Source organism: Aplidium turbinatum, chromosome 2 (genome assembly GCF_918807975.1).
Source record: "Aplidium turbinatum chromosome 2, kaAplTurb1.1, whole genome shotgun sequence".
NCBI classification, from domain to species: domain Eukaryota; kingdom Metazoa; phylum Chordata; class Ascidiacea; order Aplousobranchia; family Polyclinidae; genus Aplidium; species Aplidium turbinatum.
In genome coordinates, this window is record NC_137473.1 from 43,618,059 (window position 1) to 43,632,594 (window position 14,536).

Below are 14,536 nucleotides of genomic sequence, written 5' to 3' on the forward strand. Positions count from 1 at the left end.
GTTTATCAATTTTGGGGGATTTCGGTCCCTAAAAGTGGGGGTAGGCCTGCCCCTATTAAGACCTACTCCCCAAAATCACTTTCAAAGTTGTTTTTTAGCAATATGCCCTCATTTTAGCACTACCTTTTTTTGAAATTTAAAAAAAAGTCATTTTCACTCCACCCTACCCTGCATGTCCTTGTGGAAGGAGATGATGATGCTAAGCAGCTGTGGGGGACAGCCAATCTTCTGCAGTAGCTGAAAAAGGTCTCTCCTGCTGACAAGGTCAAAAGCCTTCGTCAGGTCAATAAAGGCGATGTATAACGGCCTCTGCTGCTCACGGCACTTCTCTTGAAGCTGTCGTACGGAGAAAATCATGTCTGTTGTGGACCTCTGGGCGCGGAACCCGCACTGAGATTCAGGGTAGACCCTGTCAGCCAATACCTGAAGGCGCCTAAGGACCACCTTGGCAAAGACTTTTCCCACGATGCTAAGCAGAGAGATGCCTCTGTAGCTGTTACAATCAGTGCGATCCCCCTTGTTCTTGTACAGAGTAATGATCTTGGAGTTGCGCATGGACTGCGGTACTTGGCCCTCTTTCCAACAAAGATGCAGTAGCTCGTGCAGTGGTTTTAGCAGGACAGGTTTCTCACACTTTATGACCTCAGCTGGAATGTTATCCTCTCCCGGTGCTTTCCCACTTTGCATAGAGTCAATGGCTTTACTCAGTTCTTCTAAAGTAGGTTCTGCATCAAGCTCTGCTATAACAGGCAAATCTTAAATGTTGTCTAGCACTTCTTGAGAGACTGAGTTTTCTGTTGAATATAGTCCCAGGTAATGTTCCACCCAGCGTGCCATCTGCTTGTTCTTGTCTGTAAGGATCTCGCCAGTCGATGCTTTAAGGGGGGCACACTTTTTGATTGGTTTTCCTGTTGCTTGCTTGATGCCCTCATACATTTTTCTTATGTTGCCACTGTCTGATGCAAACTGGATACGTTCTGACAGCAGAAGCCAGTGGTTGTTAGCACAGCGGCGTGAGGTTTGCTGAGCTTTGTGTCGGGCGGCTTTTAGGGCTTGTAGGTTCTGACTGCTCGGGTTTTGTTTGTAGCTGAGCAGTGCTTTACGTTTCAGGTCGATAATAGGTTCCAACATAGAGATGTGTGCTTCAAACCAGTCTGTGTTCTTTCGCTCCTTCTCTCCATAGGTCTGGACGGCTGCACGGTGGATGGTCTTACTCAGTGACTCCCACATGTGTTCTTCGTCCTGAGTCTGGGCAATGTTCAGGCTTTCTTCAAGACATTCAAAGAACTTCTGGTTTTTGTTTGGAAGGGAGATTTTGCTGAGATCGATTTTTGGCTGGCCTTTCTTCTTGATGTGATGCAGCCTCTTGGGCCATATTGATATCCTTGAGCATAGCCGTAGGACAGTAAAACATTTTGGGGGGGCGAACAAAATTTGCCCAAACTTTTCAAATTTTGCCCAAATTGTGTCTTTGCGTAGGCTATACATTTTCAAAACACAAAATTACTCACAACCTCTAAGATAGTGCAGTCTAAGAACTCCACAGTCATCAACTTGGCGGTGTACATAAACACAGGCAGCAAAACGTTTAACTCAGCAAAACAAGGCTGAATTAACTTTAAACTAAACAAACCATCAAATTGAAATAATTTTCTTGTGGCACAAAAATATGTATTATATATATATATTAGGCCTACCTGGATTCAACAACAATTTAAACTGAGAATTCAACAATAACTGGACAACAGTGGCTAAATATCCATGTTATCAGATCATTTCAAAATCTCTAGCTCAATTGCAATAAAAGTCAGACCAAAAGTAGCTGAATCTTTTCATTATAAAGATAGTTAAAAAAATCCAGTCAAGATTCGTAAATTTGCATTGAAAAAATCTCAAATGACAACCTATTTACTTATGAAACTAGCAACATTATAATACTTAATCTATGCTACTTAAAACCTTACAACCTGAAAAGAATTCTACAGCTTATCATACTATGCACATCAAATTTGCACCTTTGAACAAACCTAAGTTGCTATTAGTATGAATATTGATCTCATATTACAGTGAAGTTATAGCCAATGTTTTTTCATTAACATTATTACTGTACCAACTACCAAGATATTCTAAGTTCATGATAATGCAACTACTGAAATCGCAGGCACTGAACTTAAATAACTCATATAGGTAATAACTTCAAACTCAATCCTTGCCAGAAAATACAGACAACATCATTAATACTGTCTACATTGCCTGATATATTAACTGCATGAATTGGATGCCAAAGCAACATAACACTTGCCTATATATTTGATCATTGATTACTATAGTATGTACTGTGTCATATATATATGGTAAATAGCCGAGCATATCAACCCTAGGACTGGCAAAGACAAACAGCAGTTGATACAAAAAATCTTTATAGAAAACATTTCAACTGTAGCCACTGGCGCCGACTTACGGGGTTACGGGGTGGCCACGCCACCCCGTAACCGCTGTGGCGGGGTGGCAGCCACCCCGTTTAGGTTACATTACTTACTGCAAATAAATGTAGTTTGAACAGACGTTTAAATCTTTTTTTGATCATTGGTTTTCGCTTCAAGTCAACGTAAAGCAAGAGGTGAACCAATACAGTATTGCGAAGAAAATGATTGTTTTTGTCACAAGCATGATACTCGCGTAACATCAAGCAAGCTACGTGAAGATTACGCAACACGTGGCTACGAGTTTTTTCCTTGTTGTTGTTGCGATCGTTTATTTGTTACTTGTCATAAGTCATTGTTACATTTGTTAGGTTTACAATGGGATTTATTAATCAATAAAATACGATCTTTCCATTGCCTCCCTCAAAAATCTTTTCTGAAAAATTTTAAACTGCTCATAATATCGCTATAAATTATGCCAGCTATAAAATACTTGGAAATAAAATTATCTCGATGATTGATAGCTCCACTCCCTAAATAAATGAATATCTATTTTCAAATTTCATTAAAAAATTCAATTTTTGAAACTTTTTGAGTTTTATTTAAAAAGTGCACTTAGTAAAGTAGCAGTTTTAACGTTCTGTGCAAATTTACACGTTTACATGATTCTATTCGAGGAAAGCTACACCCCCTGCCAATTCCCAATAATAAAAGCAACCTTTTTCAATTACTCAAGATTTTGCATTTTGAATTATTTTCCGATTTCAATTGGAGTGTACTGTCATCTACTTTATGCTTTAATTTCTACTTTGTTATCTACTTCATGCAGTAATATTGCGTGTCGATGCGTGACAAACTGTGATGCGGGAATTTATTGGTCTGACATAGGAGTTGCTTGTTACATCATAGAAAAAATTACGAAACGTCGTCCAGTAAAAGTTTTCGCCGACATTCCAGCTTTATTCAGCTTAAAGATGCCACCAAAAAAGCATTCAAAATTGCAGCTCTCCATTGAGTCATTTTTTGTTGCGTCTAGTCAGGATTTCAGCCAGCATAAAAGTGACCAAATGCCTGAACGAAACGAAAGTGTGCCACTGCCAAAAGGCGTTAGCACGATCAGGGAGGTGGAAGAACCGAGCACGAGCAGGATAATTGCTGTTGAAGGGAGAAACTATCAAAAATCGTGGAGAGCGAATTCCCGTGGCTAGAATACGATAGATGCAAAGATAGAGCATTCTGTCCGATTTGCAACTAGTCGCAACTGCTTGAATTTGATCTATTTGCAAGCAATGAAACAATTTCATTAATTCTTCCAAACGTGGTCTGCATTGTGAAAATATACTTATCGTTGCCTTCCACCACCTGCGAGGCGGAGCGATTGTTTAGTGTACTCAGGCGCATAAAAACCTACTTGCGATCTACCATGACGCAACTGCGATTGAACCACGTCCTAATTTTGAATGTTTATCAAGCTGAAGCTTCACGGTTACAACTTGAACAGTTGATTAACAGTTGGGTTGACAGAGCTGCTGTTCGCAAAAATACTTTTGCCAAATGTTAAGTGTCAGAGCAGCAACGTAACAATAAAATTCACGACATACCTCCTGTGCTTTGTTTTAAAGTTGCTTTGTAAATTATCAAGCTACAAATCAGGTGTGAAAAAACAATTGCATCTACGAAACACGCTTAGCAAAAATCAAACAAAAACATGCAGTTTGAAAGTTTTTAGGTTGCCATATTGTGCTATCCGCCACCCCGTGCAAAAATAAAAGTCGGCGCCTATGACTGTAGCCCACAAGTTCAGTTCACAAAAACATGAAATCAAACACTGGAAAATTCACAGATAATAAACGAAGCTTAGCATTCTCTACAAATTGCAACATACCAAATACAATAGTTTCCAAAATTGAAGATGGCACAGTTTACATTCATGGGAAAATTTTAATGTATTTCATACAAAATATTACAAGCACCTGCAGCTAATAAGGCCCGGCCAGTAATAAGGCCCACCCCCTGGATCTCCGTTGTTACAAATCTTTTAAACAAAATTGGAAGCTCTGATTGCTGCTATGGTGAATTGAGACTAACTGGTAAAGTTTTACAGCCTAAAGTTGAGAACTTTTTGAGTTACGGAAAGTTGAAGTTTGGGGGGACTGAAGTTGAGTGGTTTTATTAATTTTCACATATATATATATTTTAGACTGTTCTGCATTAACAAACCGCTTTGACTTCCGTTTTTTTTTTGCATTTTATGTGAAAGATATGTGCATGCTGATGCAGTAAAACCAATAAATTTGAACTTTTTTCTAATTAAAGCAAGACTGATAATGATGATCAGACTAGGCTAATTTTGGTAATGAGGCCCATGGGCCCCTGGGATAACGTTGTGCACCCCTGGTTAAGAAAGTGAGGGTTAAAGACTTGAGTGACCTAAACAATTCTTGTTACACCATTAATCCAATTTGTTATTGCAATGGAAATATCATAATTTCAGAATCAAAATACTTTATCATCCCTACCATATCTAAAAACACCATGTCGCTTTTTAAAAAATGGAGCATGGGGCGGGGGAGGGAATAGTTGTCTCTGTACATTTAATTATATTAGTTATGTGCCTGTGTTGTCGATTAGAAGTTGTTTTGTGGTGTTGTTATTGCAAAAATACACCTTTTCCATCACTTTTGGTGCAAATTCAAACCGGGCCTTATTCACAATTCGTGCATCTAATAAGGCCCGCTTGAGATTTTTTTTCTTTTTTTAATATTTTACAACTCCTTTTACTTAGAAACTTGTTTCAGAGATATGTTGTTTAGATAGACCCAAAGTATCCTCATTCCAAGTTTCGTTCAAAATTATGCAGTATTTAGAAAAATATTGAGGTTTGAAAATCAGCGGGCCTTATTAGCTGCTTGTACTCACTATAACAAATATATATACAAAGTTTTTAAACTGGTTAGATGTTGAAAACTCATAGTAGCCTAAGCTTGATTTGCCCAATAACTGGTAATTTTTGCCCAAATATTTTTACAAATAAATACATCAGTAGAATATAGAAAAAGAAGCAATAAACCTCATAAGATTATCAGTAGACTGCACATGATCTTTTTTGGTGTAAACTTCCAGGATTAACCCTTACGAGGTTGGGCTCCCTGGAGTCTTGCTCAGTTTGGGGGGGGGCTGTCGACTCTTCTTATGCTTTAGGAGTGATATCTCTGTTCTTTTTTAAGGTACGGTTTCAAACTTTGGGATTCACTTTGTAAAATTATTTACGCTGAGCATATCCGAAAATTAAACCTATGTGAATTTTAGAACTGCTCATAGACGTTGAAATGTTGAGGTCACTTATGACTTTTGGATTATTTTGCGATTAAAGCGATTGTAGCGTGAGTTTACACATTATTTTTTGGTAGAGTAATGAAGAACATGCATTGCAATGTTGTGATTAAATTTTTTTTACATAATCTCAATTTGAATCTATATTTTTCATGCAAAATAATAACTTTTCCCACGCTCAAAATAAACCTCGCTCCTTGACTAAAAGAACAATGCTTCATCAATTACATGCAGTAATGAGATTTCTGAACGCGTGTCACACCAATTTGGATTATGATCTTGTGACCTCGGTTCCAAGAACAGCAACTCCTACGCTTTATTAACAAATGTAGACCAGCTGAAGAAGCAGGGTGGCGTTTATCAAATACTATTACGTAATCCACGAAACGAATGGAAGATCATGCAACAAAAAACGCGGTTTAAATGCAATGTATTGTAGTTGCAACAGCGTCTCTCAATGTAAGTTCAATGTGAACTCGGCTACATACAAGGCTACTACTAGGAGTAAGATTACCCGATAAAGTCGATGATGCTCTACGTAAACAGAAGTCAGAAAGAAATTCAAAATAAAACAGTTACGGTTCATTAATAAACAGAACGTCACAACGCTTTTCACCAAAAGGAAAATCTGTAATGCCTCGGGTCATTTTCTTGTGGATTCAATAAGCTCTCTAAGATTCATATGCCACACACTAAAATCCAAACAATATTTAGATTTATTCAAAGTAGTATTTATTATGCGTCAAATCATTGTGAACCTGGAGAAATACTTTACAAAGAATTAGCTGCCTAATGGGCGTTTATGCGATAAAAATGTCAGTTTGGCAGCAAAATATTGATAAGTATTTTGATTTGGTTACAGCAATACCGGACTGCAGCAATTGTCACATTTGTCACAAGGCTCTTGCAGCAACGTTTTTCAACTTGATTCAATGGTAAAGCAACCTGTGTTCTGTCAGGTTATGTACACACAAGTTCAGAAATATTTAGGAATATGCAATGAGGCACATTGAAATTACAAGTGGCTGCACATTTACAGTTCGATAATACGAGGAATTGAATACAAGCTAATACAATCATTTCGACGTGGATTCAACATTGCAAGACAATGTAAACATGCGCGGGTTTGCAATTAGATTACTTCTCTTCTATCCTTGTTTGTATAAAAGTCATAAAATCAGTCGTTGTATCCGTGCTAAAATTCAGCTATGTTCAAACCGCATTATATTGATATTTTCTAAATAGAAAATGGATTTATACAATATGAATACAATACTGTTTCAGCATATAAAAATGCTGAATTTTACATCCAGTATTACGATTAGTTTTATGACCCACTTTTTATACAAAAAAGGATAGATGATTTAGATAAGCAATCAAAATGCAAAACCGCGCATGTTTACAAATATTCAACGTCTTGATATGTTGAATCAACGTAAAAATAGCTATCTGTCTAATGAAAGGAAAAACTTTCATTGAGCTCCGCGTTTTATTTAGGCTGTGGTTGAAGCCAATGTTTATAAAACCGCAATCATTCAAATAGTTTATTCTGCGCAAAAGCAAGCTTGACATACTCGTGTGGAATGTGCAGGGCATAAAGGCTTTTCACAGCACTGACATTGGCAACGGTTTTTTGGTAGTTTATTTTTTCTGGCTTTGGCACCTTCTCCCATAATAGCGTGTTTGCATAAGTCGCATCTACGTCGTGTCGACGATAGTTGGGGCAGAGTGGCCCTTCTGCCGCTTGGAGTTGTTGTTGAAGGTTGTTTCCCTTTACTGCTTCAATCTTATGTATGGTGTGATAGTTCAGGCCCTGGAGAGATCGCGACTTTATGAATGGCTTCACGAGTTCCATGGCCAGTTCCCAACCGAAGTCGAAGGATTTTCGCTTGCGTGGATCAGTCCCTTCATTTAGTGCTAAAACTGTAGATGCGTTGACGCGGCAAGTATCCAAAAAATAAGCAAACGCAGTAGTTGTCCACTGTGGGGACTTCGCTTTGCACGTGAATGAACCCATCCTTTGGTCGATGATATTGGTGCCACCCTTTGTGAAGTCGTAAAGCTTATACAAGCCTGGCTTCTTTTTGCCGTCATCCTTGGTAATCCCCAATAGAGGTTGCATGGTCGTCAACATCAACACATTCCGCATGCCAGAACTCTTCGTTTTTACTACATAAGAATGTAGACTAAGATCAGCCTTACTCTTCTGCCAATAAATTTCGTACGAAAATTTCTCCCTACCACTCATTTGCTTCACTTCCAGGGGTATTCCTCTACGTATAGCGTTGAGGGTTCCCACTGACGTTATACCCCTGTCAAGCAACCACTGCGAGAGTGGTATGGAGGTGTACAAGCGGTCATACAAAATATTCCGACCTTGAAGGTCACCGTGTTGTTCCAGGCTCATCACCATTCCTTTTACCACTTCTTCTGTTCCACGAACGTAAAAATTAAATGGTTCTTCCTTCGGTTTACCTGAATAGACCGATGCCGTAAATGTGTATGGGAATCTGCTGGCGTTTACCGACTTGAACAGAAGGCCATATTTCGCAGGCTTGTTTGGATTATATTGCTTGAAGGCAATTTGTGTCCTCATGGGGTATAGCGTTTCGTCCAACGACAAGTAGTCACCTGGAATGACATGTTTGCCGCAGTTTTCGTTAAACATTTCGAAAACGACTCGAAATGCGGCAAACCGGTCATTCTTCCAACGTTGCGGCCTAGTATTTTGGTCGTCAAACGAAATGTTCGAAAATAAAAATTTAAAGCGGTTCTTGCTCATTGTTGCACTAAACACGGGATGCCCTTGCAGTTGATTGAACAATACATCCGTGGAATGACCAGCCTGTCCTAAAAGCCCCCGAAAATACCCCAATCCAACAAAGGCCAGCATCTCCTCGTTGTTGGTTGGGCCAAAATAGCAGTACCTGCTGTCATCTAAAATTCTCTCTGGCAATTGAGAAATGAGTGTGGCAATTTTTCTATTTGTTTCTTGAACAATAATGTTCAAAATGTTTAAAGAAAAAAATAGTTCCCATGCTTGCCGAGGGGTCTTGGCTTCTTTGGCTTCTCCTCTAACACCAGTCGGGCCAGATATAATGTTAGCCCGGCCCCTTCTCCCATTGTGCACCGGTCTCGCATTAGACCAAGTAATGCTGACGCCGCCCTCTTGTCTGTTCTTTGGCTTTTCTACAAAAGTTGTATAAGACTTCAGTGTGTCGGGAAACTCAACAGCATCGTAGTTGTTCATGTCGAGAGAGGAATCTATGCTGTTCACCAGTCTTTTCGATGTTATAATCCGTCGTGGTGGCGCAAACTCCGGTTGAACATCGCCCATGGAAGGTAACTGGTCGTCAATCTCGATCGGAATCGCTGTTGCGGAAGTTGACGGAGAAGAATCCGCTTCTTCATCTGAATCGGAGTGCCATAAATCCTCCAAATCATCCGCCTGGCTTTCGTCGTCAGAATCCAGTAAAACATGTTGCAATATTTCTTCAGCACTGAATCCTTGCCTTGCCATGTTTTATTTAAAAGTGAAAAGGACGTAATTTTTTTAATAATGGCGTTGAAATACTAAAGAAAATGTATAATGAAACAAATTGTTAGTCACATAGAAACTAGTTAGAAAAAAACTGTTACACAGAATTATAAAAGTCAAGAATAAACCAAAACTTTGCAATATAATAAATTGTCAGACCGTTGTCAAAAATTGTGAAGTGCACTTTACATATTTACTGATGATGAAACTATATGAATGTTATGGTTATCTATGGTGATTCAGATTAGCTTCTTGAGCAATGCTTCACGTTTATGATAAACTACACGTAGAAGGGAAATCCAACAGGCGTTTGCACAATTTCGTCGTTTAGCGACGTAGATTCGACGAAAGCGGCGTAATAATTATTAGGCCTACCTGGTATCAATATTGGCTGTTTCTGCAATGTTGCGTTATGACCATGAGCGCCACGTGGCTTGAAAAACAACATTATAACGCTGAATGAAACCATGTGCATGAAACTGATAATCTATCTAATAAAATTATCTCTGATGTAAATTCAACGATTGGGCAATGGTATGTCTCAACAAATTTACCAAATATTCCATCATTTTGACGGCTAGAATGCATTGTCGAACCTAAACCGAAAAATATAGATGCGCTGTTCATCCATAATTTTTGACATTTGTTTATATGTTTAGTGAAAATAAGCTGTCATTCTTGTTATTATATTGAAAATGAAAAGAGCAGTTTGCAAAACGTCTATATTACCATGAATGCGGTTTCATCTATTTTGATTGTCCCTTGCTGTAGGCCTACTCAGGCAAGTTGTAATTATCACAATCTAACTTTTCCCAACTATGAGCACTAAATCTCGATGCGCATTTGCGTATTGTGTAAAAATTTTGATGGTGTCCAAAAATCAAATATTATTTACAAAATAACTCGGTCTTTTAGAATATCCTCATATGTCATTCTTGTTATTATATTGAAAATGAAAAGAGCAGTTTGCAAAACGTCTATATTACCATGAATGCGGTTTCATCTATTTTGATTGTCCCTTGCTGTAGGCCTACTCAGGCAAGTTGTAATTATCACAATCTAACTTTTCTCAACTATGAGCACTATATCTAGATGCGAATTTGTGTATTGTGTAAAATTTTGATGGTGTCCAAAAATCAAATATTATTTACAAAATAACTCGATCTCTTAGAATATCCTCATATGTCACATCAACAAATACTTTTCTGACTTACAAATAGGCCTAACTAAGGTAATAAAGAAACATTCTACTAACGGACAATTCAGTGATAAAAAAAATCCAAAAGTGTGATATTTCTTGCAAATGCAAACAATATAAGTTTTTCATAACAAGATGAAGTTCAATAGCATTACAAGAATTCCATCACCATAATTCAAAAAGAACCTTTCCATTACTTGGGTTGACCCTTGCAATTAATCCTCATATGGGGTATGTTATGTACCACTATGGTTCACCGTACTGCCGATTGCCTAAAGCATGAAAAAAGTTGCATCTGTCTGCGGTTATAAGTTATATGTTTTTCTAAATTGAACTAAAACAGCTATTCGCATTATGAAACAGTTGGATAAGTGCCATAAATCAAACTATGGATTAAGTTTGTTTCCCTATAAAAACGCCTGCCTGCAAGATGATACCATGTTCATAAAAATTACTAGATGTAGCCTGCATAACGCAATATACTTTATGATATTATATTTTCTGATTATACATTTCCAGTCCTTGTCACAGACTGCATAATGCTCACTCATTCACTTTCAATGTAACTGAAAGTAGTTTTTACATTGATTCGATTGGCTCAATATGAGAAAGCTACTTCTAAACTACACTTATGAAGGCAGAGCCTGCAATTACTTCAATTTTTGCAGGTGTTACCTACAATAAATAATGCGATTAATCGAATACAATTCTCACACAACTCGTGAATATGTCTAGTCCATCAGCGCTGACATAATGCTGGATGATGCATTATTGTTTATTTTGAATAATTTAGTAAATATGCGTAACTTCATCTGTTTGTTATTGTGAGACGAAACTAGGAAGAATGGAAATAGAAATAGATAAAATAAAGGCATTTTTATTCAATGTAAACGCGCTGCCGCGTGTCATTATCTAACTAAAATATCTCTCGCCGCTAGCCTACCTCGATTCACCGTTTTCTGACGTCACGTCCGTTCGACAACAAACGATTTCTTTCATGCATTCTCAGATCAGGTTGGCAGTTACCCGCCTTTCCGTCGATTCAACATTGCAAGACGTCGCATTAGTTCATATCTTTAGTTTGGTAAACGGAGATAATATTTCATTGTGACATTGCTATGTAAACTTATATTTCACATGAGACAACTTGACAAGTAAATATACAAGTTTTCACAATTTATGACGAGTTATAGCACATGGAAATGTTACGCTACAATTGCTTTGGGAGGTACTGCATTGTGGTTTAGTTTATCAGTGACAGTGAACCTGGTACAAGAAGCCACGAATATATTGATTCAACTAAGCCGCATCACGTATAAACGTGGTGGAACGATCGTCCTTTTCACAAAAGCGTGATGTTCTGGTTTATCCTACACAAATGAGAAGCGTATTGCATTTCAAATCTTTACATGTCGACTTGGAAATAAATGTTTACAAGTATATGTGAGAAGCTTTGGGAACATCGACGCCTTTTCTGCTTTTGATAGTGTGTCGGACAAAAGGAAAGATTTGAAACCAAAATCATAATATGTTACAGCGCAGCTTCTACAGTAGCTAAATTTCTAATTATTCAAAAAAGCGTTGTGGCCCAAACAGAACAATCTAAAACCAGTCCACAACGTTGAATATGTCACGAGAAAGGAAAATGCAATCAAAAGAAACCAGCCAATCACTTTCAATACTTATCTCACATTTTATATCAAATCTACTCCAAATGACGCTGAGTCATTGCAATAACGTTGTAGCCTATGCTTTGTTTGATTGAAAGGACATCATTGTCTGCGAAAAACAATTGTCGCTCTAGATGTATTGTCACCAAGTCTTATGTTTAATTTTACGCAATTTCAACCGCAAGCGACGGTAAATCATCGTATCAAAGTGGAAGCTTTTCCTGTATCGACGTCGCTTATAAGCCGTGGTGAGAACAAAAGATCCACGCATTCTGCCAATTTCCTTCACGCTGTGAAGCAGTTAGGATTAACGAGACATGGACCAAATTAATTACTTTCATCCAACTGGTGGGAAAGTTTTGAACAATAGAATATGAAATATTTCAGAGGATGTGCTGAGAAATGCCTTATATCTCTCAATTTATAACCTTTATTCGCTCAAAATTTCAGCTCAATAGAGGTGAATGAAAGTTAGGAAAAGTCAAGAAATCTCTTAGTCGCAGCCTCAGTGGTTTTAGAGATACAACTGTTGATGCAAAAAAGTTGAATTGACAGCCCCCCCCCAACCTTCAAACAGTTAAGCTCTGCTTTCCCAGCCCGAGGATAGTGCCCAGCAGGGTTTCAAAATTCCACCAATGAAGAAATCTAGTGTATATATATCCTAATGATTATATTAGTAATAAGCTTACCTCTGCTTGCTAATTGCATTATTTTACATTTTGCAGATATAACCTTAATCGAAGCTTAACATTCTGCCCAAATTGCAATACACCAAATACAAAAGTTCCAAAACTGATGACACTACATTTAACATTTAAAGAAAAAATCTTAATGTATTTCATACAAAATGCAACACTATAAACAAATTCTTAAACTAGAAAGATTTTAAAAACTCATGGTAAGATTGATTTTCTCAATATCATAACTGGACATTTTTGCTCAAATATTTTTACAAATAAATACATTAGTAGAATATACAGAAAAAAGCAAAAACCTCATAAGATTACCAGTAGACTACCCAGCAGGGTTTCAAAATTCCACCAATGAAGAAATCTAGTGTATATCCTAATGAACATCAGTAATAATAGCTTACTGGTACCTCTGCTTGCTAATTGCATTTTCTTACATTTACATTGTGCAGATCTATACTGAATCGAAGCTTAACATTCTGCCCAAATTGCAATATACCAAATACAAAAGTTCCAAATTTGATGACACTACATTTAACATTTAAAGAAAAATGTTAATGTATTTCATACAAAATGCAACACTATAAACAAATTTCTAAACAAGAAAGATTTTAAAAATTCATGGTAAGATTGATTTTTCCAATAACTGGACATTTTTGCCCAAATATAATTTTACAAATAACTACATTAGTACGACATAAAGTAAACAGCAAAACCATTTAAGGTTATTAGTAGGCTACCTAGCAAGCTTACAAATCTCACCTGTGGAGAAATGCAGCCTACGTACATGCTGGTGATTTGGTGAATATCAGTACTAATAAGCTTTTAAACTTTGCTTGCCAATTCTGTTCTTTTACACTTTACTTTTTGCAGGTGTTGAATTGAAACTTATCATTCTGCCCAAATTGCAATACGTACCACAACTACCGTACTACATACAACAATTTTCAAAATAGATGAAAATGCATTTTACATAATAATTGATTGGAAAATATTAATGTATCTCATAAATTATAACAATTACGTAAACTTTCTAAACTGATAAAATGTCGAAACATCACGATAAGATTGATTTGCCCAAATAAGTGCAGTTTTTTGCCCAAATTTGCGGGTATTTTTGTTCAGCGGGGGAGCGACCGCCCCCCCTGCCCCCCATCTCCTACGGCTATGTAGGACCTTGAGGCAACAAGAGAGTGGTCAGTGTCGCAGTCTGCACTGTGGTATGATCTTGTGTTGCAGACACTGTTTAAAGAGGTACGTCGTGTGATGACTAGATCCAACTGGTGCCATCGTTGCGATCTGGGGTGTCGCCAGGATGCTTTATGGATAGCCTTGTTTTGGAAGAAAGTGTTTGTTACACAAAGGTTGTGGTAGCAGCAAAGCTCGAGGAGCCTTTGCCCGTTGTTCATTTTGCCAATCCCATGGTGACCCAGCACATTTTGCCAAGACTCATTGTCTGCCCCCACCCTGGCGTTGAAGTCTCCCAAGACGAAGATGTGCTCTGATGCTGAGATTTCCTGAACAGCCTTGTCTAATTGCTCATAGAACTGATCCTTGGCTTCAGGTGTGGCCTGCAGTGTTGGCGCATACACACACACAAGGTTTGCAGGACCTTCATGCGTGGAAAGGCGCAGTGTAAGGATTCTTTCTGTGCCTCCCGTAGGGGGTTCTATCATGTGCAGCAT

General features: G+C 37.9%; 1 protein-coding gene across 1 annotated transcript; it reads right to left on the bottom strand.

The window, feature by feature from the left end:
* Positions 1–756: 756 nt before the first annotated feature.
* LOC145764319 (uncharacterized) lies at positions 757–14,536 on the bottom strand. Its single transcript, XM_082575937.1, has 2 exons — positions 14,210–14,536; positions 757–1,365 (listed from the first exon to the last, which is right to left on the bottom strand). Exons 1-2 carry the CDS (start codon positions 14,534–14,536, stop codon positions 757–759), a joined length of 936 nt encoding a protein of 311 aa, XP_082432063.1.

Excerpts from the sequence above, each read along its gene's own strand:
- LOC145764319 (XM_082575937.1), bottom strand. The coding sequence starts at position 14,536 with ATGCTGCACATGATAGAACCCCCTACGGGAGGCACAGAAAGAATCCTT. Across the intron at positions 1,366-14,209 it reads GCTGCTACCACAACCTTTGT|AGGCTGCATCACATCAAGAA; the intron begins GTAACAAACACT and ends ATATGGCCCAAG.